This window comes from Hyphopichia burtonii, assembly GCF_001661395.1.
Source record: "Hyphopichia burtonii NRRL Y-1933 unplaced genomic scaffold HYPBUscaffold_1, whole genome shotgun sequence".
NCBI classification, from domain to species: domain Eukaryota; kingdom Fungi; phylum Ascomycota; class Pichiomycetes; order Serinales; family Debaryomycetaceae; genus Hyphopichia; species Hyphopichia burtonii.
Genome location: NW_017963728.1, coordinates 1,689,041 through 1,717,035, shown reverse-complemented (window position 1 = coordinate 1,717,035; position 27,995 = coordinate 1,689,041). Strand labels below are relative to the sequence as shown.

General features: G+C 35.3%; 12 protein-coding genes and 2 non-coding genes across 14 annotated transcripts; 6 read left to right on the top strand and 8 right to left on the bottom strand.

Annotated features, from left to right (window-relative positions):
* Positions 1-5: 5 nt before the first annotated feature.
* Positions 6-2,648, top strand: SPO75 (Spo75p; the record flags this gene model as incomplete). The annotated part of the gene is made up of 1 exon (XM_020223391.1): positions 6-2,648. One exon carries the CDS (start codon positions 6-8, stop codon positions 2,646-2,648), a length of 2,643 nt encoding a protein of 880 aa, XP_020079129.1.
* HYPBUDRAFT_164637 (uncharacterized protein) lies at positions 2,155-4,804 on the bottom strand. Its single transcript, XM_020222671.1, has one exon. The coding sequence runs from the start codon at positions 4,777-4,779 to the stop codon at positions 2,650-2,652; it is 2,130 nt and encodes a 709-aa protein (XP_020079128.1). The 5' UTR covers positions 4,780-4,804; the 3' UTR covers positions 2,155-2,649.
* A 142-nt stretch (positions 4,805-4,946) lies between these two features.
* On the bottom strand, positions 4,947-5,393 carry HYPBUDRAFT_146439 (uncharacterized protein; the record flags this gene model as incomplete). Its single annotated transcript, XM_020219966.1, has 1 exon — positions 4,947-5,393. One exon carries the CDS (start codon positions 5,391-5,393, stop codon positions 4,947-4,949), a length of 447 nt encoding a protein of 148 aa, XP_020079127.1.
* A 602-nt stretch (positions 5,394-5,995) lies between these two features.
* HYPBUDRAFT_151549 (uncharacterized protein) lies at positions 5,996-7,081 on the top strand. The gene has a single exon (XM_020220553.1). It carries the CDS (start codon positions 6,005-6,007, stop codon positions 7,028-7,030), a length of 1,026 nt encoding a protein of 341 aa, XP_020079126.1. The 5' UTR covers positions 5,996-6,004; the 3' UTR covers positions 7,031-7,081.
* A 126-nt stretch (positions 7,082-7,207) lies between these two features.
* Positions 7,208-8,821, top strand: HYPBUDRAFT_104104 (uncharacterized protein; the record flags this gene model as incomplete). Its single annotated transcript, XM_020218326.1, has 1 exon — positions 7,208-8,821. One exon carries the CDS (start codon positions 7,208-7,210, stop codon positions 8,819-8,821), a length of 1,614 nt encoding a protein of 537 aa, XP_020079125.1.
* A 128-nt stretch (positions 8,822-8,949) lies between these two features.
* Positions 8,950-10,810, bottom strand: HYPBUDRAFT_151547 (uncharacterized protein). Its single transcript, XM_020220552.1, has one exon. It carries the CDS (start codon positions 10,756-10,758, stop codon positions 8,968-8,970), a length of 1,791 nt encoding a protein of 596 aa, XP_020079124.1. The 5' UTR covers positions 10,759-10,810; the 3' UTR covers positions 8,950-8,967.
* A 396-nt stretch (positions 10,811-11,206) lies between these two features.
* Positions 11,207-11,280, bottom strand: HYPBUDRAFT_t8. The gene has a single exon. It is a non-coding gene; the product is annotated as a tRNA-Val (tRNA).
* Positions 11,281-12,459: 1,179 nt separating this feature from the next.
* OSH3 (oxysterol-binding protein related protein) lies at positions 12,460-16,214 on the top strand. Its single transcript, XM_020220551.1, has one exon. It carries the CDS (start codon positions 12,839-12,841, stop codon positions 15,875-15,877), a length of 3,039 nt encoding a protein of 1,012 aa, XP_020079123.1. The 5' UTR covers positions 12,460-12,838; the 3' UTR covers positions 15,878-16,214.
* On the bottom strand, positions 15,934-17,427 carry HYPBUDRAFT_102996 (uncharacterized protein; the record flags this gene model as incomplete). The annotated part of the gene is made up of 1 exon (XM_020218237.1): positions 15,934-17,427. One exon carries the CDS (start codon positions 17,425-17,427, stop codon positions 15,934-15,936), a length of 1,494 nt encoding a protein of 497 aa, XP_020079122.1.
* Positions 17,428-17,639: 212 nt separating this feature from the next.
* On the bottom strand, positions 17,640-17,711 carry HYPBUDRAFT_t7. Its single transcript has one exon. It is a non-coding gene; the product is annotated as a tRNA-Gln (tRNA).
* Positions 17,712-18,561: 850 nt separating this feature from the next.
* Positions 18,562-20,668, bottom strand: ECM38 (Ecm38p). Its single transcript, XM_020220550.1, has one exon. The coding sequence runs from the start codon at positions 20,365-20,367 to the stop codon at positions 18,625-18,627; it is 1,743 nt and encodes a 580-aa protein (XP_020079121.1). The 5' UTR covers positions 20,368-20,668; the 3' UTR covers positions 18,562-18,624.
* Positions 20,669-21,001: 333 nt separating this feature from the next.
* Positions 21,002-21,847, top strand: HYPBUDRAFT_98161 (Smc5-Smc6 complex subunit; the record flags this gene model as incomplete). Its single annotated transcript, XM_020224007.1, has 1 exon — positions 21,002-21,847. A coding segment is annotated over one exon (846 nt), but the record flags the coding sequence as incomplete, so codon positions are not given.
* A 725-nt stretch (positions 21,848-22,572) lies between these two features.
* NCP1 (Ncp1p) lies at positions 22,573-24,615 on the top strand (the record flags this gene model as incomplete). Its single annotated transcript, XM_020222075.1, has 1 exon — positions 22,573-24,615. One exon carries the CDS (start codon positions 22,573-22,575, stop codon positions 24,613-24,615), a length of 2,043 nt encoding a protein of 680 aa, XP_020079119.1.
* A 189-nt stretch (positions 24,616-24,804) lies between these two features.
* IPK1 (inositol pentakisphosphate 2-kinase) lies at positions 24,805-26,340 on the bottom strand. The gene is made up of 2 exons (XM_020223194.1): positions 25,825-26,340; positions 24,805-25,641 (listed from the first exon to the last, which is right to left on the bottom strand). Exons 1-2 carry the CDS (start codon positions 26,264-26,266, stop codon positions 24,974-24,976), a joined length of 1,110 nt encoding a protein of 369 aa, XP_020079118.1. The 5' UTR covers positions 26,267-26,340; the 3' UTR covers positions 24,805-24,973.
* Between the last annotated feature and the right edge of the window lie 1,655 nt (positions 26,341-27,995).

The following is a 27,995-nucleotide window of genomic DNA, read 5'->3' as shown; positions in this document are numbered from 1 at the left end:
ATACTATGCTGTCCTTACTATATGATGAAAGCGGCGACATTGACTATACTGAACTCACCCTGTCATATATGTCTTTTTTCACTCTGGAAAAATTCCAAAACCTTCTCAATACCACTCAAAATGGAGCTGCCCATTCTTCTTCAGGCATAGAATTATCTGTTCTTGTCAAAAATGTTATCACTTCTTTATGCTTTTGTATTATTCAATTAACTTTATTTTGCTTTTTCAGGACGATCTTCAAGTTCCTTTATCAGCCTAGGTGCTGTTGCGTACCGATCAGTCAAAGAATGGAACCACTTCCCAAAGGACTTCTAAGTTGGATTTTACCAACGTTGAAGAATGAGACCCATTTTTATTTAGCAATGGGACTAGACGCATATTTCTTTGTTCGTTTTATCAGTATTTTGCTCCTATTCTTCTTGAGTGTTGGATTTCTCAACATGTTTGTCTTGATTCCCCTTAATTTAACTGGTAAGGATTCTCAACATTCGGCAACTGGTCTAGATAGGTTGAGTCTCTCTAATATATCTGTCTCCAAAGTGGGCAGACTTAATGGTCATTTTGTCATGAGCTTATTAACTATTGTCTGTTTCCATTGGGTTTTGATTTATGAATTACAAAGTTTTGTCAGGATAAGACAGGCTTATCTTCAATCCAAAAAACACAAGTCACATCTCATCCATAAAACTCTTCTAATATCGAATTTACCATATTATGGAAAAGATGGAACTCTATTGAAAACAATTCTTCTGGTGATTCCAGGAGGCGTTCAAAGAATTTGGTATGTTAATGATTTTCAAGGTATCTGTACAGCAACAAAAAAAGCAAAAGAAGCTTTGCAGTATCTTGAGCAAGCAGAAATGAAGTACTTATGTGCATATATGAAAAAGTATACCGTGAATAATGACAGGAGGAGCATAGACTACAATGGAAGCAGAAAGACGTTGATTCATAATCCCACTCTCGCAGATGAGTCCTTATACCCTCTATTTTATCCACCGATATACTTACCAACCTTTAAACTACCTTATTCTAACACACTTCTTGACTTGAGGCTTCCTTCTTTTCTAAGACTTTTTCTATTTCAAAAGAGGGTCCACATGATAGACTGGTCTTTGCAACAACTCGAAGAGTGTCAAAAAACAATCGACCACTTCAAAATCTTACAAGCAGAAGATAAGTTGCCAAAATTAGATAAAGTCTTTGTCCAATTTGAATCACAAACAAGTGCTTACATCGCCCATCAATGTTTACTTTCCCAAATTCAGGGGAATTTAGATATCACTTCGATTGAGGTTCATCCTCACGACATTCTTTGGAGCAACCTACTTCATGAAAATTCGACGGTTTCCATTTTTGAAAAATATTTAGTGGTCATCTTATCAACTTTAATAATTATCCTTTATGTTGTACCGGTATCTTTTATAGGATTAATTTCTCAACTTCCCCTACTAACTCAATTGATTCCATCAATGAGATGGATCTATCGTCTTCCGGAAGAGATTAGAGATTCAATATCGAGTTTTCTTCCTGCAGTTCTTCTCTCCATTCTCACTGATATATTATTAATAACTTTCAGATGTCTTACTTACTACAAGCGGAAACTCACTGGGGCACAATTAGAGATTGATTTGCAAAAATGGTATTTTGCCTTCTTATTTGTACAACAGTTCTTAGTAGTGACTATTCTGACTAGTATTATAGTCGTATTCAAACAAATTGTGGAACAGCCAACTTCGATACCAATACTTTTGGCTGCAAATCTTCCCAAAGCTGCGACTTTTTTTTTTCAGTATATCTCTTTGAAAGCATTTGCATTTTGTGGAAATAAGTTTTTAAGACTAGATGAGCTCTTTCTACATTTTACTTGGTATAAAATCAAAGATATCACTCCCAGACAACGTTTTTATAGACTCATAACATTACCAAGGGTGAATTGGGGCTCAGTGTATCCAGTGTTTTCAGTTTACGGTTCTATTGGTTTAGCTTATTGTTTGATCTCTCCTTTAATATCGGTATTTATTACATTTATACTTTCGCTAGCATTGCTCTACTATAAGTACAGCTTGAAATATATCTACAACCATATAAATATTTCAGAAACCTATGGGAGACTTTATCCAATAGCTTTATTTAATCTTTATACTGGAATATATTGCTTAGAGTTTTGCTTAATTGGGATATTCTTTTCACTGAAGAATAATCAAGGTATTTGTCCAATGAAGATTCAAGGTACAATCATGCTGATAGTTTTACTCTTAACTATATTCGGTAATATTTCCATCTATCAACGATATGTGAATCATTTTTCATATTTACCTATTCTATCGGATAAAGATCCTTCAGAATTAGACCCAGGCTCTAGGTTCCGGTCGCCGAAAGAAAACGCAGACGAACTCTCATTGAATAGCAATAGTTTTTACCTGAATCAAGCTATGTTTTACTCACATCCATCTTTCAAGTATGAGAAACCAAAGATATGGTTACCTAAAGATCACTTATCCGAAAGCGACCGAGAAATCAAGAGATTAATCGAGAAAAGCTCTGTGCTTCAAGGAGGTTCAACTAAAGGAGCCAAGATAGAGGTACTTGAAAAGTTCAAAAAATTTCGTTTATCAGTCACAGAAGCTGCTCCTGATTATAAATAGATCATTTATAATCTTTATCTACTCGTTCTTTTATTCGTAAGCTTTTTAAGAAAAATTTCCAGGTTGTCAATAGCCGAAGTTCTTTAAATTGGACTTCCAGTTTATGTATCATGATCTTTCCATGAAGCCAGACCTTTTTTGCTTGAATCTCTTGCAGCTTCAATATAATAATTCCATCTTTTATAGGAACTGCATTACCTAGTTTTGACCTGAAATCAAATCCCACCACTACAGGAACGTAGTCCATTGCCTCTGCGAAAGGCGGGTTGCTTTTGTTCTTCTTGAAGTACCTGAATATCTTTTCTGAATCAGATAACTTTAACCAGTAACAGTCATCCGGTATCATCAGATCCTTGAATATCTCAATGTTTCCATATTTATTCCTAGGAAGCGATACTTCTCCTGTTTCAGAAACCGATACCTTTTCTTTAATATAAGGACATGTTTGATCAAAACTATACAACTTTGTTCTATTTAATTCGCTTTGATTGTTGAGCATGTTAGAATTGAATACCTTTCTTTTGAATATTGTTCTTGGTTGTAACGCGTCAGTCATCTTTATGGGAAATTCTATCTGATCGGGTTTGATTGATCTTCCCAAAAACTTCCATTGTTGCTCCGACTTTCCTATTATTATTGCATTTTTGAAATAAATTGGTTCTAACCTCTTTGTTTTAGTTATTGAAACCGAACCAATAGGTTTTGCGTTGTGATCAAGCACTTCATTATATCTCAATGTTGACTCTGTCACTATATTAGGATTTTTCTTCATACTTGAAAATGTCAGGGGAATGGAATAATTGAGAAAAGCAATTTCCCTTAACGTATCAAATTCTTTATAGTCTTCAAAGGTATAATTATGGTGCTTGTTGAAAGATCTTACCAAAGATTGAACCAATAATGCCACTCTACCACTTTCAGTTCTTAAGTCAAGTCTACCGAAATATCTATAACTGATATCAGATTTGTAACGAGGAGTGATATCTTTAACTGCATTATTGTTGGTAAAACTTATAACATAAGACATCGGGGGCATTATATTGAACCTATCGAGATTTGGTGCATATCTTTCAGTAAAGTGTTCGTTTAACGATAAAATTTTTCTTTGGTTTGAAGGAAATCTTTTCAATCTAATAAGTCGATCTTGTTCATTATGAAAGCAAATAGTTTCAACCACAAAAATTTCCAGTCGATCGAACGGATTTATCAATTCCGTCCAAAAATACGGGTAGAGGAGATCGTTATCCTTATTACGAGAAAGTTTCTCTTTGTCTAGCTTTGGTTGTAAATTAGCTGATCTTAATGTAGGTAATAGCATCAAAGACATGCATAGATTTGCTTCGAACCCTAGAGACCGTAAAATAGCAGTAAACACTTGAGCACCAGTATCCCTATTATGTTTGAATTTTTTAATCACGGAAATAAAATCATGAAGGGACCCTATTTTAGTATTGGCCGTGGGGAAGTAAGTTGTGGGATCACCTTGTGAAGGTAAAAATCCGAGTACTCTTAAGCCATTTTGGTCAATTTTGAAATTAAATCGAAACCACTTGATAAGATATTTTATAACATAGACCAACAATTTATCAGACTCGCCGTTTACTGTGTTATTTGTTGGATTTTTCATCAACTTTTTCAATGATTTATAGTTCGATTTCATGAACGATTCGGGAAGAAGACCTTTTAATTTCTTATGACATAACCTTGAACTAATCCAGCCATTTCTAATCCTTGCGTGGATTATATAGCATAATACAGAAAGATATTGGATACTTACCCGTTTCTGCTTTTCTTTTATAAGAGTCTGAAGTTTTTCACGCCTCTGGCGTTGCTTCTTTGCTTCATCAGAATCTTCATTGGATATTACAATATTGAAACTTTCTGGAGCTGCCGTCTCATCAATTAACCCGTTACTTACACTTGGTATAGGAATGTCTTCCCAGTCACTCTCATCACTCCCGTCACTTTCCTCTGTGCTTTCATCATCCAAGGAGGCAAAGAAGTCATTTACCTTTTGTCGTTTGGGACTCGGACATACTTCATCAAATTGACCGGTTTGCTCAAAGTCTGATTCGCTTTCAAACTCATCATTTTGAACGAATAGGTCGGTTGCTATATCATCTGAAAACATAAATGGAAGGAGATATCAACTTTCAATGCACTTTTTTTTTTTTCGATTTTTGTTTTGCAAAACTGATTTTTCACCCAATCATTATCTACAAACTGATCACTCTATAATGCTATTTATACTATTATACAGGTATTATTTAATCGTGGAAAACATTATACGGGTATTGTTTAATCGTGAATAACATTACTGATTTGGGTCCATTCGTCCATGAGCTTCCATTGGCAGTTTGGTGCAACCTTAGAATCGTGTCCGTAGACTATCAAGTCACCAAATTGAGCAACTGCGTTATAAGTGTTGACCGTAGCTAACTGCTCGTCACCCTGAGAGGTCTCTTCAGCTTGGTTCTGGTCAACACATTCAATTGATTCACTCTTATTAATTAAGAACCCTTTATAGCCAGGTGGGCCAAAAGAAACCGTTTCCCCGACCAACTTCAACCCTCTGAAGTGAGCAATATGCTCGTTTTCTCCACTAGAGTTCACCTCGATCGATTTCGAAGGAGTGAAGTACTCTCTGGTATTTGCTGGCCCGTTGTACTGAAGATGACATGGTACTAAGTTCGCTGTCAACACCGGTAAGGCCTCTTCCTTAGGGATGTTTATTGCATCGGGCATATCTCAGCTATCTCCTTGTTGTGTTGCTGATGTAGAATAGCTCTAATAATAAACGATAGTTTCATGAATTATGGGTACTAATTCAAAAGACGCGTTCGGTATGCCCGTTTTTTACACCCGTACATCTCTTTTTGACTGAAAATTTTCACTAAAGACAAGATCGATGACTACAGTCCCAGACGGGCACTCAGGGCTTTAGCGACTTCTTCCTGGTGTAGAAGCGTATCTAGAGGAAGTGGGCTGACCCTGTAGAGAGGTCAGTAAGGAAATTCTGGTCATATAAGTCGCAGGAAGAGGCCGTTGGGATCCCGAGTCACAATAAAGCTAATTTATAGGAAGAAGCACAATAAGGATGTACTTGAACCCATGTATCTTTGGATCGGGATTCTCATGTTGCATCAACGTTTATTAGTATAAGAGTCAGAACATCGGAATTCTGGGTGGGTTACCCAATTAGGCTGGTGCAAATTCCGTTGAGCTAAGCTTATAAATTCTCAAAGGAAAATGCCTCACTTAGTGCTATCATCTCATCGAAATTTTGTATATGTATATATATATCAGGTATAGGAGATTAGTAGTACTGCTTAGATCGAAGAAAGCAGGAGGATAGAATGAGTTCTGAACAAGAAAACCCACTTCAAGTGGTGGATATTAGCGAAATCAACCAAAGAACTGCCGATGAGTTATTAAATGCTGCAACATCCCAAGGATTTCTTTTCGTTGAAGGACATGAATTCACAGAAGAAGAAGTGGATTTATTATTCAAAGTATCCAAGGATTTTTTCGCTCTTCCAGCGGAATATAAAGAGAAATATCCAATCGATAATACCAATCATGGATACACCAATTATGGAGGAGAAAATTTAGATCCATCGCTGCAAAAACAAGGAGACCCAAAGGAAGCCCTTAATTTTTGTAACTTAGATTTCACTACTGGTGAGTCTAAAAGTAAAATTCCCGACTGGTTCTATGAAGAAGAAACTAGATCCAAGTTAGTTGAATCAGTTACTAATAAAATGTATAAATTATCAATCAAGATATTAGAAATCTTAGCACTTGCTTTGAAAATTGAAGACTCTGCCGTTTGTCCAGGTACTCAATGGTTTAACTCTCGTTACCAACCTGATAAACCTTCTGGATCAACATTTCGTTTCTTGCATTACCCTGGCCAAAAGTCCTTAAACCCAGAATCAGTAATTCGTGCTGGTGCTCATACCGATTACGGTTCGGTTACTCTTTTATTTCAACAAGAAAATCAAGAAGGTTTGGAAATTTATTCACCAGTGGCTAAGAAATGGCAACCAGTTCCTTACGTTTCTGCTAATTCGGCCAAATTCCCAGGTATGTCTGCTCCCATAGTAGTAAATATTGCCGATCAGCTTTCTTATTGGACCGGTGGGATACTTAAATCCACCATTCATAGAGTCAAATTTCCTCAGAAAGTTCAAGAAACTGGCCAAGATCGTTATTCGATCGTTTTCTTCTCTCATCCTAATGACGATGCTTTATTAGAACCAGTTCCTAGTGAAATTGTTCGCTCAGTTAAAAATAGGGGTGCAAATAGTGCTACAAATGTCATAACTGCCAAAGAACATTTGGATAAAAGATTAGCAGCCACTTATGGATGGTCCTATTGAAATAGTGTGTATTATATATTTGTAAAGTCTAAATTAATGTATTTATTGGTGTTCCATGTTAAGTAGTTCCGTGCGCATCAACAACTCTTATCAGGATTTTATTCCGTTCTTTGCAGTTCATCATAAAACCCTGCTTTTTTCCTTCTTTCCCCCTTAAAAAGACAGTATAGGGTTAATATGCGATCAAATACCCATGATTTCCGCTCCCCTAGAGTCAATCAGCAAACCTTGGAGCCTCGGATCACTCACAACATAGAAGATGTAATTGAAATAATCAATGATCAGGAGAAACATAACTTTAAATTGGGAGTATTTTATTTGGTAATTGCTATAAGTACTTGGATGATCGGTCTTCAATTGGTGAATAATGTTTTAAAAGGTAATGAATATGATAAACCAATTTTTCTATCTATGGTTACAGGATCGTGCTTCATGTTGAACTTTTTACCGGAATGTGGACAGTGGCTTAAATCGTTTTTCACTAATGGACGTGATGTTGATGAATGCAAAGTTGATCCACCGAACGAAACAACTCCATTGACTTTGGAGTCTTCAAACGAACCTCCGATTTTTCAAAATAAACCAGAAGAACTCACGTCTAAAGAAATTAGTATCCTCGCAATACAGATTTCTTTGATCTATATGCTTTATAATGTATGCGGTATGTCTAGCTTACAGTTTACTTCAGCTTCAAATCAAACTGTGCTTGGATCAACGACCACAATGTTCACTTTGTTTATGGGAGTGATGTTGAAAATTGATAACCTTACTCTGAAAAAAACCTTGTGTGTTGCAGTCAGTCTCTTAGGGGTAATATTTATCAATTTAAGTCAACATCAACCTGATTCGTCGGATGATGATCCTGATGACCATAACAAATTTGATCCAAAAAACCCTTTATTGGGAAACACATTGGCCTTATTTGCAGCATTTTTTTATGCGGTTTATTTGATTATAATGAAGGTTAAATGTGGAACTGGAGATAAAACAACTAATGAACGCAGACTTTTCGGGTTTGTTGGAGTTTTCACATTTCTATTTGGAATCCCCATTACAATGTTTGTCCATTTCGTCGGAATTGAAAAATTCGAATTCCCTCCTCCTTCAAATAAAATTTTAATCATGCTCTTAATAAATTCATTCTTCTCATATATAAGTGATTTCACTACAATTCTTGCTCTGTTATTAACGAGTCCTCTTGTTACATCATTGTCGTTGACCTCTTCAATCCCAATCACTATTTTCATGGACTACTTGATTATAAGAATAACTGGGGGTAATTCCTATTCCTCATCAAATCTTTATATCTATACTACTGGAATTCTTAGCATTTTGACCTCGGTGATATTAATCAATGTCAATATAGCAAATGAAAATGAATACATTGGTGAGGTTATAGAAGACGCTTTGCAATCAGCTATTCACAATGATGAAGTTTTATCACCATTACTAACACCTCTTTTAAGTTCTCCTTCTTATAATATTGCAAACTCTCCATCCCACTTGTCGGTGGGATTCAACCATCTTGCTTCCCCCAGATTTTATCAAAAGCAAAGTAAAAAAAGTACACCAGTTGCTGGATCGAATGAACCACAATTGTCTAGGAAGATATCTGGATTTAATCTTAATTCTTTGAATGATAATGCAAATCCCATCTCGTCTTATGATCCGAGCGATGAGTTATTGCATACAGACTTGCTTGTTTATGGAGGCGTTAATCATCAATATCATATTATCCAAGCAGATAAATCATCTAATAATACACCTGAAGTAGCACCTATGTCTCCATAGTATCCGGCTACAATAGTCATAGTTATTCTTCTAGAAATTTATTAAATATATACAATTAATAAAGCTAACTCCATAAAAAGATAATTAGTAAACATATGAAGAAATATTCTTCAATGTAAGAGTAATTAACAATAAGTAAATCTATTTCAATCTCTATTCATACTAGTGTGTAACTGATGCTCTTTCATGAACAAAGAACAAGCATAACCAAGAACAATAGTTGCCAAACTGAACCCAAATGCTCCCTTACAAGCCAAAGCATAAGACTCTTTAATTGCGCCTTGTACTAACTTTGGGGCATGATTGGTATAATTGGTATTTTCTAAAGCTTTGTTTATAATCTTTTCAGCATATGACCAGTCATCGGATATTAACAGATGAATCTTGGTGGTAAGTTGACTTTTCAAAACATTTTGAAAAATAGCACTCGCGATTGAAACACCCAACGTTGAACCGGTTGCCCTAAAAGTATATTGAATTGATGTGGTACATGCTTGATATTTCGAAGGAACTGCTGCAATTAAGGAAAGTAAAGTCACAGTTAATATACAAGAGTAACCCAAACCAGAAGGTAAAAGAATAGTGAACTGATCAAATATAGTAATATATGGAGTCATATTAAAGATACGCCAGACCCCAAATATAGAGATTATTCCAACCAATATGGTTAAGTTATAGTAACGACCGGTTCTTTTCATATATAAACCAGCACCAACCGAACCGATAGATACACCAAAGAAATTAGGAATTAATCTTTGACCATTTTGAGTTGCAGTAAACCCCATAACTGAAGTGTAATAAATTGGAACATAATATAAATACGTAAAAACGCCCATTGTATAGAACCAATTAGTTAAAGATGATGATAAAATGGTTCTTTCAGCCAATAATTCGATTGGGATAATTGGTTCATTAGAAACATATGCTTCAGTATACACGAACCCAGCCAATAATATAATTGAGAGAACCACTAATCCTATGAACGTCTTAGAATCATAAGCAATTTCACGACCACCTAACGAGGCAGCAGTAAGAATTACCATGAGAGCACTCACTAGAAAGAAAGAGCCTTGGAAATCAACCCGTTTCAACTTATCTTTGAATTCGGAACCATGAGCTCCCAAACCTGGTGATCCTTCAGGCAAGACTAAATTCCACCAGATCACAACACCCACAACGACTGCTAATGGGACTTGAAGGATGAAAACGTATTTCCAACCTAAATAATCAGCAACCAACCCACCTAAAATCCCACCAGAAGCAGCACCTAAACCGAAAAATATATTTGCCATTCCTTGATAAAGGCCTCTGTCGCGTAAAGGAATAAGATCAGACATGGTAATTGTTCCCAAAGTAGTTAAACCAGAACCACCCCATCCAGTGACAAAACGACCAATGACTAACCAAACCAAAGAGTCCGTTATGCAAATAGTACATCCAATTGCAAAAAAAGCACAACAAAGAATAAGCAAAATTTTACGGCCAAAAATATCAGAAAGTTTACCAAATAACGGTTGGAAAGCTGAACATGATAACAAGTAAGCAGTTGCAATCCAAGATATATTTGCCACAGCATTAAGATCAGAAGCAATCACTGTCAATAAGGTAGTCACAACAGTAGTATCTAGAGCAGCCAAATACGCAGCCATAAATAATGATGAAACCACAGTAAGGAGCTTTGCTCTTGGTAAAGCGTAATCAGAATCTGACGACTTATTGTTATCATCTTTTTTAGATCCTGGTAAGCCAACAGATCCATAGTTATCGTGCTCAGGAAGATGAAGGCTTTCTTCTTCGGCTGCCAATTCACCAGCTATAAAACCTGCCCCTCCGCTAGAAGCATCTCTAAGCACTGCCGGATGTAGCGAATGTGAATTATCCGTATTTCGCGAGGTTGACGTTTGTAGCAATGGCTGTTCTTCTTGATTTCCAGACATTGTGAGATCCCTAATTGTCAGATTATCCAAAAAAAAGACTTGATAGTTTTTTCATTATAACTGTGGTTGACATAATTTTTTTTTTATTTGATTTGGTGAATTTTTCCGCAGAATACTTATGAAGCGGAATTTTGATAAACACCGGCTTTTAAAGATAAATGAATATGAAATGAAGTCTATACTATCATTGAGGAGAAGCCCTTCCGAATTGAGTTGAAGGCTTAAGATGGGTTTGGCCAACAAAGTATCAACCATTTTGGTTGACTCATTGCAACCATCCGCATTGACGGATAAATTTCGAGAAGCGCATAGTTAGGATTCCTATGAGAGTGGTCCCAAACACATGTATGTTTGATAGGGTTAATGGCATAGTTAGGGGAGTAACCAGTTTAAAACTCGATTAGCTTTGAATGCTTGAGTACTGATGTAAAAACATTACAAAAAAAAATGATTTTGCCCAGGATCGAACTGGGGACGTTCTGCGTGTTAAGCAGATGCCATAACCAACTAGACCACAAAACCATTTCTTGAACGTTCATTCGTTTTTGGATTAGTTGTTCACTAGTATATTGATAGCAACAAAAACTAGAGATTTTTTCAAAAAATACAATCACGAGGCTTTTTTCATTAGGATACCTTTTTCCATATTCTCTCTTTACCATTTTTCCTATGTAGCTAGTATGAAGTGGGGTCTGCAAATATATACGGAGATTTTTGCCATTTAATAAATATTTATTTGCAGCTATTTTCCCTGCGCAGATCGAAGCACCAATTACTTCGGATATGGATTGAAGGGTTCGTTTGATCATTATTGGATAATATTTCGTCTTTGAATTTATAATCTGTGTCTATATCACTTTCGATAAACAAGAGGAGGCAATATAGTTAGATATGAGATCCATTCAACTTATTTTGAAGGCTTCAGCTAAATATCTCTGATAACAGAACATTCCGAAGAAACACATGAGTTGTTTGATAAGATTTGCTCACATGAAGTTAGTTTGTAGAGATGAAATTTTGTTATATTTTGTTAAATTCGGGTTAATTTTAGCTAAAATTATCTAAAATGAAGACATCTCTGTTATATTTTGTTAAATTCGGGTTAATTTTAGCTAAAATTATCTAAAATGAAGACATCTCTGTCATATCCCGGATTTTTCACATTTTTCATTTCTTCATTTCTGTATTTCTACATTTCTACATTTCTACATTTCTATCTCGAGTCAATCAAACGAGATCAAGCGACCCCCCATGTCTCCCTTAATTCAATTATGTACCTAATATCTGCTAGAAGGTATATAAAGATGAGTTCATGCCATGGCCGACAGACTAAATATCGGAAGGCTTCTTGACTCAAGAATTGCAAGAAACCAAAGCATTCGAAAAAGACTCATTCCATGTCATCACCGGCTGCCAGAACCAGCTGCCAGAACCAGCTGCCAGAATCAATGACAAGAAGCTGCCATGAGAACACCTGCACTTCTCAAAAAAGTATGCTCAAGAGTCGACCCCAGATAGACACCCGCTCCGTCCTTATTCCTCGAACAGGCAAATCTCCGGCTATTTCTCTTACGGTCGAACGTGAAATGGCTGTAAAAAATTCAGCTGCTTCAAGTAGTAATCATATGAAGTCGAAAGCGCGGAAGAAGCAACTTCCCCCACTCACCCATTCCATACAAACTACACTAGGTTCTTTTGATACGGCCATCTAGTTCATGGACAACAAGAGTCTACGACCACTAGATGCAGCTGACTCAACTAATCTTAGAGCAAGTTTCATTGAATTGGCAATATAAATCAAGCAAAGAAAAAAAAAAAACAAGCGAACACCAAAAAAAGATTGAGGTAAACTGAGCTTCTGATTTTTTTTTGGAGATTGTTTTTTTTATACCACGGGTTTTCACTGTTTTACTCTTCCAATCATCCATTGGACCTAGCGTATAGTCCAGCCCTCCAGCCACTGGTAACCTAACTATTCATTGAATTATCCATATAAGTTGATTGAAGCCCAAATCGATTTATTTGATTTAACCGCGCTCATATACGTGTTAGCTGAAACCCTGGTTAAATAAACATCAGTATGGAGACTTTGGAGATCCATTCGAAGGATTTCCTTGTTAAGTGGGTTCATGCTTCAGATAATTCCTTTATTGATTGGCAAGTCAAACCGTTGAAAAAATCCATCAACTTTGCTATATATAAGAAGAATCTTGAAGATGAAGGGTTTGATACTGCAAGTTCGGCAACTTTAAAGAATGACGATACTCAGACCATTAATGGGTCCTTCAAGCAGAGTCACAAGAATGTTGATAGTCCTGATAACCTTGGTCGAGTTTCTGCCGCTGCTGGAGCAGCTGCAGCCTTGAACTCTCACCCAAATGGTAAAGCAGTGAATAATAATTCCAATAATACAGCAGCAGCTGCAGCAGCCGCTGCTTTACAACCACCACATCCTCCTAGAAATAGATTGAGATCCAGCTCGGTTGCTTCTGTCAACAAGTTATCCGAACTGAACTCTTATAAGTCAAAATCAAGATCAAGCACTTTTTCTTCCAATTTAAACAGTTCTGACTTGACTCTAGTTCAAGATTACAACAAATTGGTTGCTGAAGAGTTAGTGCATGGTCAATTTGAAATTCAATCGGGTGGAATGTTTGCTTTCATCTTTGATAACTCTTTCTCTAAAACAACCGGTAAAAAAGTTTTATTCAGTTCCAAAATTATTCAAAATACTTCAGCTTCGTCTTCTCCAAATAATACCGCTTCTACGAATAATCCTGTTCCCCTTAGACGCAATTTGACTTCTCAAAATAGTCAATTCGAGCTTGGCGGGGGTCATAACGTAGCTTTCCAAACTTCCCAAACAAATGAAAAATTGGAACCCCATATTAAATTTCAACCTAAAAATGAAAAGAGTGTTAATTCTGTTAATTCAAGTCCTTCTGCAACTGTCCCAGGAAACAACAATGACATATTACCAGGATCTTACACTTCGGCATCTGATCAACCGGATAATGTAAATTTTGGATCCGGTAATATTCTTCGTCCTAAAAATGGTGAATTATTACAAAGTGTTTTGTTAAAGAAAAGACGTAAGAAGTTACAAGGTTTCACCAAAAGATTCTTTGTCCTCAACTTTAAGTATGGTACTTTATCTTACTTTAGAGTTAATGATAATAATTTAAGAGGTCAAATGCCAATTAAACATTCAATTATTAGTGCTGACGCTAAAAAATTAGAATTGATTCTTGATTCCGGTATGGAAATTTGGAATCTAAAAGCATTAAATCAATCCGACTTTGACGCTTGGGTTGATGCTTTTAATCAAGTTAAGCAGTTCACTTATACAGACGATTCGGACCAATTACAACCAAATGGTGTATCTGGAAATAAAACTAGTGATGATGCATATTATGATAACGATGTCGATTTGGACGATAAATCATCTTCTTTCGTTAAACAATTGGAGGCAATTAATCATAAATTAGAGCGTTTGAAATTAGAAACTGCCAGTAGCTCCCCAAACGCATTGGCTTCAGCAATTAACGGTATTTCAAACGATGTCAATTCATTAATCATTGACTTCAAAGCTAAAAAATCAAATAAAAGATTAACCAGCGTATCGAGAAACGATGCTGTTTCAGTTTTTTCAAGTAACGATTTCTATGATGCTCAAGATTATATCGATCAAATGAATAGAGGAGTGGTTCTTATTGGTGATCAGAATGATCAAGTTGATGATTCCAATAGAATCAATAATTTATATGTCGATGAAGAAGATGAAGAAGATGACTATGGAGAAGATGGAGATGCAGGTGATGATGCATCATCTTCATCTTCATCTGATGATGATGAGACACCAAGCATCATTACTGGTAATGATAGCAAAAAACAAATCGACGAAAAAGATGTGGTTAATAGTGATGATAACTTATATCCATTGCCTCATAGCCCTGTCAATCGTGATTCAGACATTCCAATTTGTAATCATGAACCTTTGAGTATTTTGGGTATTTTACGTAAAAATGTGGGTAAAGATTTGACATCTATTCCTATGCCAGTCGAAATGAATGAACCAGTTTCAATCCTTCAAAAATATGCTGAGCTTATCGAATATTGTGACTTAATTAATAATGCTATCAGTGCCAATTGCGTTGAAGCTACTGGAGAGAAAATATTACGTATTGCGTCATTTGCTGTTAGTTATTTATCATCAATGAGAGCAAAGGAACGTAATTCACGTAAACCATTTAACCCTCTTTTAGGTGAAACCTTTGAATTAGTTCGTGAAGATTTTGGTATACGTTTAGTAAGTGAAAAGGTTAGCCATCGCCCCCCAGTTTTTGCAATGTATGTTGAATCGAACGACTGGAATTTAAGTTTCAGCCCTGCCCCAGCACAAAAATTCTGGGGTAAAAATGCTGAAATAACCACAAAAGGTAATGTCACTTTATCAATTAATACAACAGGAGAAATTTTTACTTGGAATCAACCATCCAGCTTATTGAAAAATATTATCGCTGGTGAAAAATACTCCGAGCCTTCATCTTCAATTACTGTTAAGTCAAATAACGGTCAAAAAGCTGTTGTTGAATTTGCAAAAGGTGGTATGTTCAGTGGACGTTCGGAAGATTTAACAATTAAAGCTTTTGACGCCCATTCTAAAAAAGAATTACCTTACACAGTTGAGGGTAAATGGACCGAAACTCTTACTTTGAAGACAAAGAGCACCGAAAAATTAATTTGGACTTGCGGTAAGTTATTACCAAACTCACAGAAAAAGTTTGGTTTTACTGAATTTGCCGGTACCTTGAATAAGATAACCGAACTAGAAAAAGACCAATTAGCACCTACCGACTCCAGATTGAGACCGGATATGAAAGCATACGAAGGAGGTGACTTATCGACTGCAGAAAGAGTGAAGAATGAGTTGGAAGAAGATCAACGTCAACGTAGAAAAGTTATGGAAAATGAGGGTAAAGAGCATGAAGTTAAATTTTTCCATCATGTCGGTGATGGCGGTCCTGATTCTGGTGAATGGGTATATAATTTTGGTGAAAAGAGTTACTGGAATAGAAGAAAGAATCAAGATTGGGACGATCTACTTAAATTATGGTAAACGTAAATACTAAGCAATAACTAACTAAAAAAATATATATTATATACATATTACTATTATAGTTTAAGGTTTAATCTTTCCTCGGAGTTACTTCGAGAAGGAATATCGACTATTTCAGAGGGATCATCTAAAGCCCCCGTTGCTAACCCAATTTCAGTATTCATAGTGCCACTAGCAAACCCACCACCAGGTGAATTTATGAAGCCGAAACCATTCTTATTTTTGAATAATAGAAATTGAACTTGTTTTCTTAAACTATTAATTAAGACTCTTTGTAAATTTAATTCATCTTTCATCATAAAATTATCATTAACAAGACCATTCAATATATTTTGACGATCATTCAGGGAGGAATTCTCCCTATCTATGAAAGGAACTACTCTTTCATCTAATTCATTCTTCAATCGTTCCAACTCGTAATTGATATGTAGATATTTATCATTCAAAGAAGATGACCTTATATCATCATTCCAATCAGTAGTAAACCTATTGATTTCTTCTATAGGCTCACTGTAACCTAAATTTGTGATTTTCCCTTGAATAGTGGAGTCCAATATTTTATTAATCTGTTTCTGTAGAAAAGACGTTTCCGTCGTTAAGCTGTTGATTTTTTCATTCATTTCATTCCAGTGGGGTAAAATTTGATACAATTGACACTTATTACTTTGTAAATGTATTTCCAAAGCTGTATCGTTATTTCCAACCCATTGACATCCTATGCTTTCTGCTGGACAAGTTATCTTACCCGTTTTCAAGCAATTTTCTTTGTGTTTATCCATATTTTTTTGTAGAATCATATCATTCGAACATAAGTCACAAGTTTGGTAATTGAATAAGCACTGTTGGCTTAGATGATCTTTTTCACTGATTTTAGTTACTTTTGCACTGCAAAACTGACATTGGTATAGCTTATGGATACATTCATTATTCATCTTTTCTTCTATGCTCTTATCATCTTGTGAAGCCAAAAATCTTCTTTCAACGACCATGCTACAAGAATCTTCTTTTTCTTCAAGCCCGGTATCATCTGTTGTTTCGTTTGTAGTCACAGCATTATTTCGAATACCACCACAGCGAACCCCTGTGAATCCACATTCACTAACGACGTGACGTTCAATCTCCCAACGACAACCAGTCCATTCACAACCTCTTTCGTAATTCAAACATATCACTCGCAAGTCGTCAATTAGATTCGATATAATCAAAGGCGTAGGAAATAGATCGTTTATATTAGTCGAGTCCAAAGGTGTTCTATCCAAGGGACAGCATCCCTTCAAACTATGTGATTCACTTTCATGAGTTTGCCTTATGTTCTCTTTAGACATCTTGAAACATTCCAAAATACATTCTTTACAAAAAGTATGGCCACAGATGGTTGTAAATGGATTAATAAAAGGCTGTTGACATATAGGACAGTTGAGGTGTTCCGTAGGAGATTTGTAAGTCACATTTCTGTAATCTGGTTTATCATCTGAATCAATTAGGTTGAAACTTGTGGAGTAGTTCTTTATTGTAAGTTTATCGTCATACTCCACAACTAAGTTCTTCATTTCATCACTTCCCATTTCTAAACCAAAATCTTCCGCTATTTTGAGTCGAGACGTCTCAACTTCGACCCCATGGGTAGCGTTTTCTTCCATATTGGCCTTTGAACCTTTTAATTCAACTGTTCTTCACTGAACTCCAACTCTTTATCAATAGTTAGTCTCCATTATTTCTGGTTATGGCACTTACTCCCCGCTAAAAAATGGACAAAAAAGAAAGGTCTTACCCGGATTCGAACCGGGGTTGTTCGGATCAAAACCGAAAGTGATAACCACTACACTATAAAACCCTTTCTATAACAGAAATTCGTTTAGATAAAATATTCAGACGAATAATTCAGTTATGAAAAGGTTCAAATTTGCTTAAAAAATTTTCAAATCAACGAGTGTTCGTAACTAGTGGCATTCCAATGTTGCTGTATCTTAAAATATATAAGTATTAATTGTTAATTTGTTTTGAAGAACATTTTTTTATTTTTTTTTATTTATCTATTTGTAAAGATCAGAAGATATATAGAGTTGAATACGAGGAAAAGACTTAGATCAAGCTAAAAAACCGTATTGATTAAATATTTGAAACGTAATTCAGATAAAATACAAGAAATCCAGAACTCTCCGATGATATTAAAATCTGGGTCGACTAGCTCGACTAGTCCATAACCAAACTAGGTTATCCAGTATATTTAAGACAATGATTTAAAGCTTTCTGCTACTGGCTTTTATCTTTATCGAATAGCTTTCAAGCATCTTTATTTGAGCTTCTCCCCAACCCTTATATATTGGATAAGTGTATAAGTAAGTATTATGAAATACCGGCCAAAAAAGAATACTCGAAATATTGAGGTCTGGTTGCTTTTAGAAATATAGAACTTACATTTAGTTAACGATTCCCACCGCTTTGTATGTTGTAAAACTAGATAGAAAGATGAAAAGTTGAAGGGAAAGCGGGAAATCTTCGAATTAAAACACACTTCTGGGATTAGGCCAATATGTTGATTTCAACGGTAAAAGATTTTAAACCCTATTTCAGGAAAACACTTTTCGCAGCCAAAGACTCATAATTTAAGTTAGACATTATCAATTGAGGTACTTTCTCACTATTCATCTTTCTTACAAGGAGATGTTATTCTAAATTGTTAGGTAAATTAATATAACCCATCACTCTGAGCACATATATATCTATATAAATTATAAAAGTAGAGGTCACAAGAAGGGCACGGCAGCTCCATCACCCCTTAGGTCGGAACCACCAGAATGTAATAATTTACCAGATTTTGATTCATTTTTTATAATTTGGGCCCTGCCAAAAGTAGATCGTTCATATCCGCTAATGACCTCTGTCGAATGACCTAGTTTTTGCAAATCCTGAATTACATCTTCTGGTATACCATCTTCAAGTTGCACTACAGTGACTTCTGTGGATGCCGGACCACCACCACCACGGCCGGTGTCGATTCCCAGTTCTGAAGGACGAAGAGAGAAACGAGGACTATCAATTGACTGTTGAGGATTGAGTTGAAACAAAGTTAAATTCAAAAAATGAATAACATGACCAACCGGTTGAATAAATCCACCCATATTACCATAACTTGCAAAAAAGTCGTTTTCCAAATTGGTGATGAAGCCCGGAATAATCGTGTGATATGGTCTCTTACCCCCCTCAAGGCAGTTGTTCAATCCCGAAGTTAAGTTGAAGTTAGCTCCACGGTTGGTCAAGCAAAATCCGAAATCATCAACAAGGATACCAGATCCAAATCCGTAATAAACAGAATTGATGAAGGAACAAGCATTACCCTCAGAATCGGTGACTGATATATAAACCGTGTTAGAGCGATGATGATGGCCTGGCAAAGGACTTTCAACAGTAGCCAAATCCAAGGCTTTATCGGGATTGAATAGTTTTGCTCTTCTTTGAAGATTATCTGAAGACAAAATTTCTTTCACAGGTACATCATCAAATTTTGGATCACCAATGATTTCATCAGCGTCTTTGAAGGCGATTTTCAAAGTTTCGATTAAAAGATGTAAATATTCAGAAGAATTATGCTTTAAAGTTGATAAATTTATTTTCCCCAAGTTATTGAGTTCTCTTATTATTCCTAAAGCTATGAGTACAACTAAACCTTGACCGTTTGGAGGTATTTCCCAAACTTTATAATCACCAAACTCAATAGAAATAGGATCAACAAAAGTTGATTCGTGCTTAATTAAATCTTCTTTCGTGAGCTTATGATGTTTTGCATCAGTGGTTTTGATAATTGCGTCAGCTATTGGGCCTTCATAAAAAGCTTTTTTACCATTTTTTGCAATTAGCCTAAGTGCATCAGCCAAAGGTTTATTATCAATGAAATCTCCTTCCTTTGGTGCTTTACCATTCAACAAAAGAGGATTTTGCAAAGGATCAACCTTTGGATTTTGAGATATAAGCTTTTTCTCACACTTATTCCAAAGATCAGAAGCAATTTCATGAACTCCAAAGCCATCGTTAGCCAAATCAATGGCCGGTTGTAAGATTTGTTCGAAAGACACCTTGCCGGACCCCCATTTCTCAAAAGAATCTTGCCATGCTGCAATGGCACCAGGAACCGTAATGGAGAGAACCGATTGATTAGGAATTCTTTTCAAAGGATTACCATTATTCTCAAGATCGAAAACATCTTGTATAGTCAATTTTCCAGCAGCTCTTCCACAACCATTAATCCCTTCCACTTTTTTAGACTCTTTCAGCTGAAACAATACAAAACAATCTCCTCCAATCCCTGTGGAAGTAGGCTCAACCACACATAAAGCAGCACTAACGGCGATCGAAGCTTCAAGAGCATTTCCTCCAAGTGATAATATTTTAATCCCGGCAGCACTGGCCAATGGCTGACTCGACGCAACTATCCCCCTGGTGGAGTAAACTGTGGATCTCCTTGAGTTGAACTTCAAGAAATTATCACTCATGTTCTGAAGTAGGAGTAAGCAGTAGTTGGTTTTCGGAGACACGGAACTTATTGAAAGAGCAAATCACAACTATTTATATCATCGAAAAACTGCAAAGTCTCAATCCATTGACAAAGGGGAAAGAATAGCAGAGCTCGAGGTTTCGTATTTCAAAATTGATAAGATTGTCAAGACGGAATTCATCAACAATCTTTCCTAATGTGGATGCCAGAAACGCCATACTTTCAAATGAAATCCAATCACCCTTCAACAATAGTCGGACTACCAACAGACAAGAGGTATCTTAAACCGGTAAACCGTCTTCTGAGGACATAGAAGCAATCAACGTTGTTGATTTGGTCCTTTTTGGTCCCATTGACCATCAATAGGGAAAAACCCATACACCAACAGTATTTTGGGACGCGTCCGATTATCAAAAGGCTTCAAAAGTGAATCAAGAGAAGGATACTTGAAGAATCAACAGACCATGTCACGTCGGAGACCCAGAGGCTCTCGGATAGTTTACGGTGACGAAGACGAGGAGGAGTTTGGGACCCAGCAATCGCCAGGGGGCAATGAAGCGTACGGTAGCGAGCACGAAGAGGGAGCTGAAGAAGGCTCTAATGCCCAGTATAGAACAGATAGCGTTATCGGAGTAGTTAGGATGATTATATCACGTCATAGCAAGTACCAGATGGTGCGAAGGGAGCATATAAGCCAAGCCATCAACCAGGTTCTGGGAGAAAACGGACGAGAAGACGGGCATAGATCAAACAGAGGACCCGGATACAATAAGTTGGTATTGGATGAGGCTAAACAGGATATGAAGGAGATATTCGGTATGGATTTAGTTCACTTGCCTACGTTGAAGGGGGATAGTGGAGAGGAAGAACCAAATAAAAGAAGAAAAACGAATAATGATGGTAAGACTAAAATCAGTACTAAATCTAATGGGAGTATGGGATTAGTGAGTTGTTTAACCCCCAAGGAAAAACAAGTGTTACAAAGACTATACACTGGTAACTTGATTAGTGAAGTTGATAATGAAAGAAATACCAACGATGCACAATTCTATTTACCGAAATACTATAAGCTGAACACTCCTTCAAGCAATATGGAGTTGATAAAAATGGGGATAATTCTATTGATTATTGGAATACTTATCATACAAGAGAATCATATTAACGAACAAGATTTAGTAAAGATATTGAAAAAATTTGGAATCAGTGATAATCTAAATCATAAAATCCCCAATCTCAACATGAACTTGACCGAATTTATCAATGAGTTAATCAGAAAAGACTATATAATACGATCGACCCCCAAGAGCAAACAGACTGAAACGACTAATGGTAGTTTCAGTCTTGGGGTCAGAACGTTCATGGAATTAGACCCCAAGTCCATCTTTGAAATCATCAAAGACATTTACGGAGACAACTTTGATCTAGACACCAAGAGGAAAACAGTGGTGACCATCGAAAGAACCTACGGAGAGTCCATCCAGTTCCAAGACGAAGCAGAAGAAGAAGCAGAAGGTCAAGAAGAAGCAGAAGAAGAAGCAGAAGGCCCAGAAGCAGAAGGTCAAGAAGCAGAAGGCCCAGAAGCAGAAGGTCCAGAAACTCAAGAAGGCTCAAGATAGATCAACAAGGCAAGAACCGGCCAAATTAATGGCCGTGATGGCCGCACATGTTAACGATACACCAGCCTGTGAATCTGAACAGTGGGGGGTGGAGCCTATCTCAGCAGAGATCATATGAGATAAACATCTTTTCCTTGTGAAAAATTTGGCATGTCCGAAGGTGGAATACGCTCACCTTGTGATTTTCACTGCAAAACAGCAGCTTCGCTCACATAATTTAAATAGCAGTCTTCTAATACATCTTCTTACCATCGTAAATACAACCCCCAAGTCTGTAAGCCAGCAAGTAGTTGATTTAACCTGGAAAACTGGAAAACCACTGGGTAAAGACTGTCAAAACGGAACCAAAAGAAAAAAAAAGACACGGAAAAAAAAACACTCGTTCCGCTGAAGAAATTATACGCTCATAAAAATCTATACGATCTGAAAGTTTCTTCCAAGACTAGTACTACTTTCTTTTTACTGAATTGATATCAAGAGACTTGTTTTATAGCCTAGCTTATTTGGAGAGGACCGGGCATCAGGACAACATACTGCTCTAGATAATTAGTTGAACATTTTGTTGAGAGCACAAGGTACGAATCAATATGGCTTTGGATACTTTAGATTTTACAGTAATGATTGCCATTGCGGTGGCAATGATTGCATATTTTGCAAAGAATAAGATATTTGGTGGCGATGGAACTTCTGCCGGGTTTACTGCCAGTGTTGGAGGAGAGACATCTAGAAATTTGGTTGAAACTTTGCAAAAAAATGGAAAGAATACCATTGTATTCTTTGGATCTCAAACCGGTACCGCGGAGGATTATGCTTCTAAATTGGCGAAAGAACTCAGTTCTAAGTTTAATTTGAAAGTTTTGATTGCAGATTTAGCTGATTATGATTATGAAAATTTTGCTGATGTCGGTGATGATATTTTGGTGTTTTTTTTGGCTGCCACTTACGGTGAAGGTGAACCAACTGATAATGCAGTTGATTTCTTTGAATTTATAGATAATGAAGCAGATAACTTGTCTTCTTTAAGATACTCGGTTTTTGGTTTAGGTAATTCTACTTATGAATTCTATAACGCTATGGGTAAAAAAATTAATACTAGATTAGAAGAATTAGGTGCTGAAAGATTTGCTGAATATGGTGAAGGTGATGATGGTAATGGGACTATGGATGAAGATTTCTTAGCTTGGAAGGATTCTGTTTTTGAATCTTTGAAGAATAATTTAAATTTCGAAGAACATGAAGCAGTTTATCAACCAAATATTGAATTAACGGAAATTGAAGAAATGCCCCTTGATGATCCCCATGTTTCTAATGGTGAACCAAGTAAAGCTTATGTCACCAAAGCTAATACCGATTTAACCAGGGGTCCTTTTGATCATTCTCATCCTTATATTTCTAAAATCACTCACACTAAAGAATTATTCGAATCAAAAGATAGATCTTGTGTTCATGCTGAATTCGATTTATCAAATACTAATTTAAGATATTCTACCGGGGATCATATCGCTATTTGGCCAAGCAATGCAAATGAAAATGTTGATTATTTCATAAAAGCTTTTGGTTTGGAAAATAAAGTTGATGTTGTTTTTGAATTGAAAGCTTTGGATACTACCATTACCATTCCTTTCTATACTCCTATTACTTATAGTGCTGTCATTAGACATCATTTGGAGATCTCGGGTTCAATTTCAAGACAATTTTTATCTTCAATCGCCCAATTTGCTCCTGATGAAGAAACTAAAAAACGTACTTTGGAAATTAGTGGTGATAAAGCTTTATTCGCTGAAAAAATTCATGATAATTATTTTAATATTGCTAATGCTTTATTATATTTATCAAATGGTCAACCTTGGTCAAATGTTCCATTTGAGTTCCTTATTGAATCAGTTCCTCACTTACAATCTCGTTATTACTCAATTTCTTCGTCTTCTTTATCAGAAAAGACAAATGTTCATATCACTGCTGTTGTTGAAGCAGAAAAACATGGTGACCAATTGGTAACCGGTGTGGTCACCAACTTATTGAAAGATATCGAAATCAATCAAAATAAATCATCTGAAAAACCAATTGTTACTTATGATTTAAATGGTCCAAGAAAATTATTCTCAAATTATAAATTACCTGTTCATATTAGAAGATCAACTTTTAAATTACCAAGTAACCCAAATACTCCAGTTATCTTGATTGGTCCAGGTACTGGTATTGCTCCAATGAGAGGTTTTGTTAGGGAACGTGTTGCTTTAAAGAAGAATAATGATGCCAAAGTTGGTAAAACATTATTATTTTATGGTTGTAGAAATGAAAATGAAGATTTCCTTTACAAAAATGAATGGCCAGAATATGCTAAAGTTTTAGGTGAATCCTTTGAATTTGAAGTTGCATTCTCTAGAGCAAATCCAGCTAAAAAAGTTTATGTTCAACAGAAGCTTTTAGAAAGATCTCAACAAATTAATAAATTATTAGAAGATGGTGCATATATCTATGTTTGTGGTGATGCTTCCAAAATGGCCAGAGATGTTCAAAACACTTTATCTAATATCATTTCTGCTGAACGTAGTGTTAGTGAAGAAAGAGGTCATGAAATTATTAGGTCTTACAAGGTTCAAAATAGATATCAAGAAGATGTTTGGTAAGCTGTATAAATTCAAATAATTATTTCAAAAAAAATTGTTCTTCGTTAAGAGTTTGTTTAATAAATAAAATAATATATCTATATACAATTTAGTAAATAAGAAATATTTAACTAAACCTAATGTAAGTCGTGAAGAATTTTACAAAATAAAGATTGGAAAAAGTCAAATATATTATTAAATGCTAAAGAGATCAGATTCAAAAAGAATTAATCACATATTTAAAATAAATGAATACGAGAAGATCAAGGAAAAAAATCATATATATTATTAAAAATTTATGAAACGAATTAAAAAATTGATGATAAATGAAGGAGTATGGCAAGTCGAACGGAATGGGTAAAGGTAATGCTTGTTAGGATTATGTTTCCAAATTATCAACTGAGTTATCACGTTTGATACAGTATCTCCAATTTGGATTTGAAGAGTTATAAATACTTTGTAATTTTTCTTCAATATCTAACCAATGCTTATATTTTAATTTTGATTTTAAATCCAAATCATAAATATTGCAAGTTAATAAGAATTTACCATAGTTTTCAATGGTGATTAAATTATTAATATTATTTTGACTATTATGAATATTATTATATTTATCGTATTTTTCAAATTTTATGAATAAACCGACATCTCTTAAAGTCATAACCAAAGATAAATTTTGAGAAACATCATCAATTGAAGTTAAATTTTTAATTAAATCATTTTTATTATTAATTCTTTGATATTCTTTTAATCTTTGGAAAACACTATTTGGATTACTTAAAAATATTTTAAATAATTGTTTAAGTGGTATTCTATTAATTTCTTCAATGGTAGTTAATAATTCTTTTGGAATTACTGAAAAAATATCTTCTAAACCTTCATCTATTGTTTCTGGATAAAGTAAATCAAGTGGACAAAAATGTCTTGAATAACCTTTTAAAATATTCAACAGACAAGTTCGACAATAATTTGAAGAAGTATTATCATATAACCATTTTGGTTTTATTTCAAAAATTACCAGATCAATTTTATTATTTGTTGAGAAATCTTTTAATGAACTTACATGATTAATTATATTGTTACGATCATCATTAACAATATTTCGATGGGGGTGATTAGGAGAATCTGGCTGTTTTGTATTGGTAGGGTAATTGTTATTTGTTGTCAGACTATTATTCAAATCATTAGTAGGAATTGTATCGTTAGAATCATTTTGATCAAGTTTATGACCATTTATATTATTTTGAGAATATTCATTTTGAAATTGATCATCATAATTGAAAGGATTATTATTACCAATATAAAGATGACAATTTTTCGATAAAAATTGTTTTGTATAATTCCCATCTAAGATATTTGGAATTAATAAACCATATCTTTCCTTTAACATGAGTTGATTACCATGATTATCTAGTTGATTAACAAAATCGGTGGTCAATACAATTAATTGAATATCAATGATTTGTTGAGGAAATAAATGTTTACATCTTAACTCGATGAAATCATATAATTCACACGTCGAGATGTATTGATCGTCTTCTTTCAATAGACGAACTCTTAATAGTTTATGCCTTAAATAATCATTATTCCCAGTATATTTGAATAAAATATTCGCATTACCCTTGGCAAAGTAGATCCAGTCATTTGGTGAAGTAATTTTTGAAATTTCCATTTTAATGCTTGATTCATATATGACTTGGAATAAATAGAAAAGAGAACAATAATGAAATAAAAATTGTATCTTATTATTAATGATCAAGGCAAGGATCAAAATGTTCTTAAAAAAATATTAAGACAAGGGCAAAAAAAATAAATGCTTTGTAAAAAAGGCAACTCTTTGGAAGAAATGAAAATTAATAAATAAGGTCAAAGCTATTTTATTGATCTAACACTCCCCCAAACCAGATGATTAATGTCAACTTCAACTTTTCTAGTGACTTTGAAACAAAACAGCAATAACAACAAGTAAATGGTTATAACAAGTGATTCAATTGATCTTAAGCTGATAAAAATGGCAGTATATTACAGATTAAATCAAAGGAATACCCAAAAGGACCAAAAAAAAAAAATTTTATTTTTTTACTGAGTTTTTTTTGTTTGTTTGTCCGCTGCTTCTCTTTTTTTATTTTTTTTTTTTGTTTTCTGAGTTTTCTTTTTGTTTTCTGAGTGTTTTTTTTGTTTTCTGAGTGTTTTCTTCGTTTTCTGAGTGTTTTTTTGTTTTCTGGGAGTTTTTTTTGGTTTCTGGGAGTTTTTTTGTATTTACTCAGTAGGCAATTGAATTTTTGTATTAGTATTCACTCGGGCAATTGAGTATAGTAGAATGTACAAAGACCAGCTTTGGAGTGGGAACCACGAATAACCGAACAAACAAGCGAAAATGGTGGGCAAAGATGGAAAACAAAAGGATACAAGGGCGGATGTAAGTAAAATAGGAATTGCAGACCTCAGCACAAGAGCGTTAACTATATTTTCAATCAGAAATTTCCACAGCAGTAAAACTGGCAGCCAAATCAGTCACTAGCAGCAAATCAATCACTAGCAGCAAATCAATCACAAGAGTCAATCACTAGCAGAAAATCAATCAGGAACTGGGAACAAGCTCCAAGCGCCTAACAATCGAAATGGTCAAGACACCCTTGATCGTGAATGACAACCTAGCCCAGTTTCCAGGTTTTAACTCTCCAGGGGTCGGCGCCTAAACTAACAATAGAGCGAACACCAGTACACACCTATCTTCTGGAATTGGTAGCGGGACTGCAATCGCTGGCTCAATGACGATGACTGAGCTGATGATTACCTCGTTCAATGGGGTCTTTCTAGATTACCGCCGTTGATTGGGAAAAGAAAAGAAGTGGGAGTTTTTCAAAATGCAAAAAATGCTGCAACCGCCGACTCCAGAAAAGGGAAACGGGGGAGGGACACGACCGCTCTATGGACTTGTACCGACTTTATTGAAGTATTGAAGTATTGAAGTATTGAGTATTGAGCATTGAAGTATTGAGCATTGAAGTATTGAGTATTGAAGTATTGAGTATTGAAGTCGAAGTGTATTGAAGTCGAAGTGTATTGAAGTCGAAGTGTATTGAAGTCGAAGTGTATGGAAGTGTATTTGTATTGAATATTGTATTCTATTGAATGGCTGAATTTATCTGTGTAGAATGGCTGAATCGATTTGTATCTAATGGCTGAATCGATTTATATAGAATGGCTGAATCGATTGATATACAATGGCTGAATCGATTGATATACAATGGCTGCATCGATTGATATACAATGGCTGATTCTCTTTAGTGACGGCTATGTAGTGAATGCTACTTATTAATTGTTCATTGATTGTTTGACTAGGGTGCACCATTTGCACAACTACGATATACATGACTTGAGCTCGGTAGTTCGAAATC

What these genes read in the sequence shown, in the direction of transcription:
- OSH3 (XM_020220551.1), top strand. Translation starts at nt 12,839, where the DNA reads ATGGAGACTTTGGAGATCCATTCGAAGGATTTCCTTGTTAAGTGGGTT.
- HYPBUDRAFT_151549 (XM_020220553.1), top strand. Translation starts at nt 6,005, where the DNA reads ATGAGTTCTGAACAAGAAAACCCACTTCAAGTGGTGGATATTAGCGAA.
- IPK1 (XM_020223194.1), bottom strand. Translation starts at nt 26,266, where the DNA reads ATGGAAATTTCAAAAATTACTTCACCAAATGACTGGATCTACTTTGCC. An exon ending in TTCTCAAAATAATATAAATG is followed by an intron (nt 25,642 to 25,824) that starts GTCATAAACTTG and finishes GTTCATTAAAAG; the next exon opens with ATTTCTCAACAAATAATAAA.
- HYPBUDRAFT_164637 (XM_020222671.1), bottom strand. Translation starts at nt 4,779, where the DNA reads ATGTTTTCAGATGATATAGCAACCGACCTATTCGTTCAAAATGATGAG.
- HYPBUDRAFT_151547 (XM_020220552.1), bottom strand. Translation starts at nt 10,758, where the DNA reads ATGTCTGGAAATCAAGAAGAACAGCCATTGCTACAAACGTCAACCTCG.
- ECM38 (XM_020220550.1), bottom strand. Translation starts at nt 20,367, where the DNA reads ATGAGTGATAATTTCTTGAAGTTCAACTCAAGGAGATCCACAGTTTAC.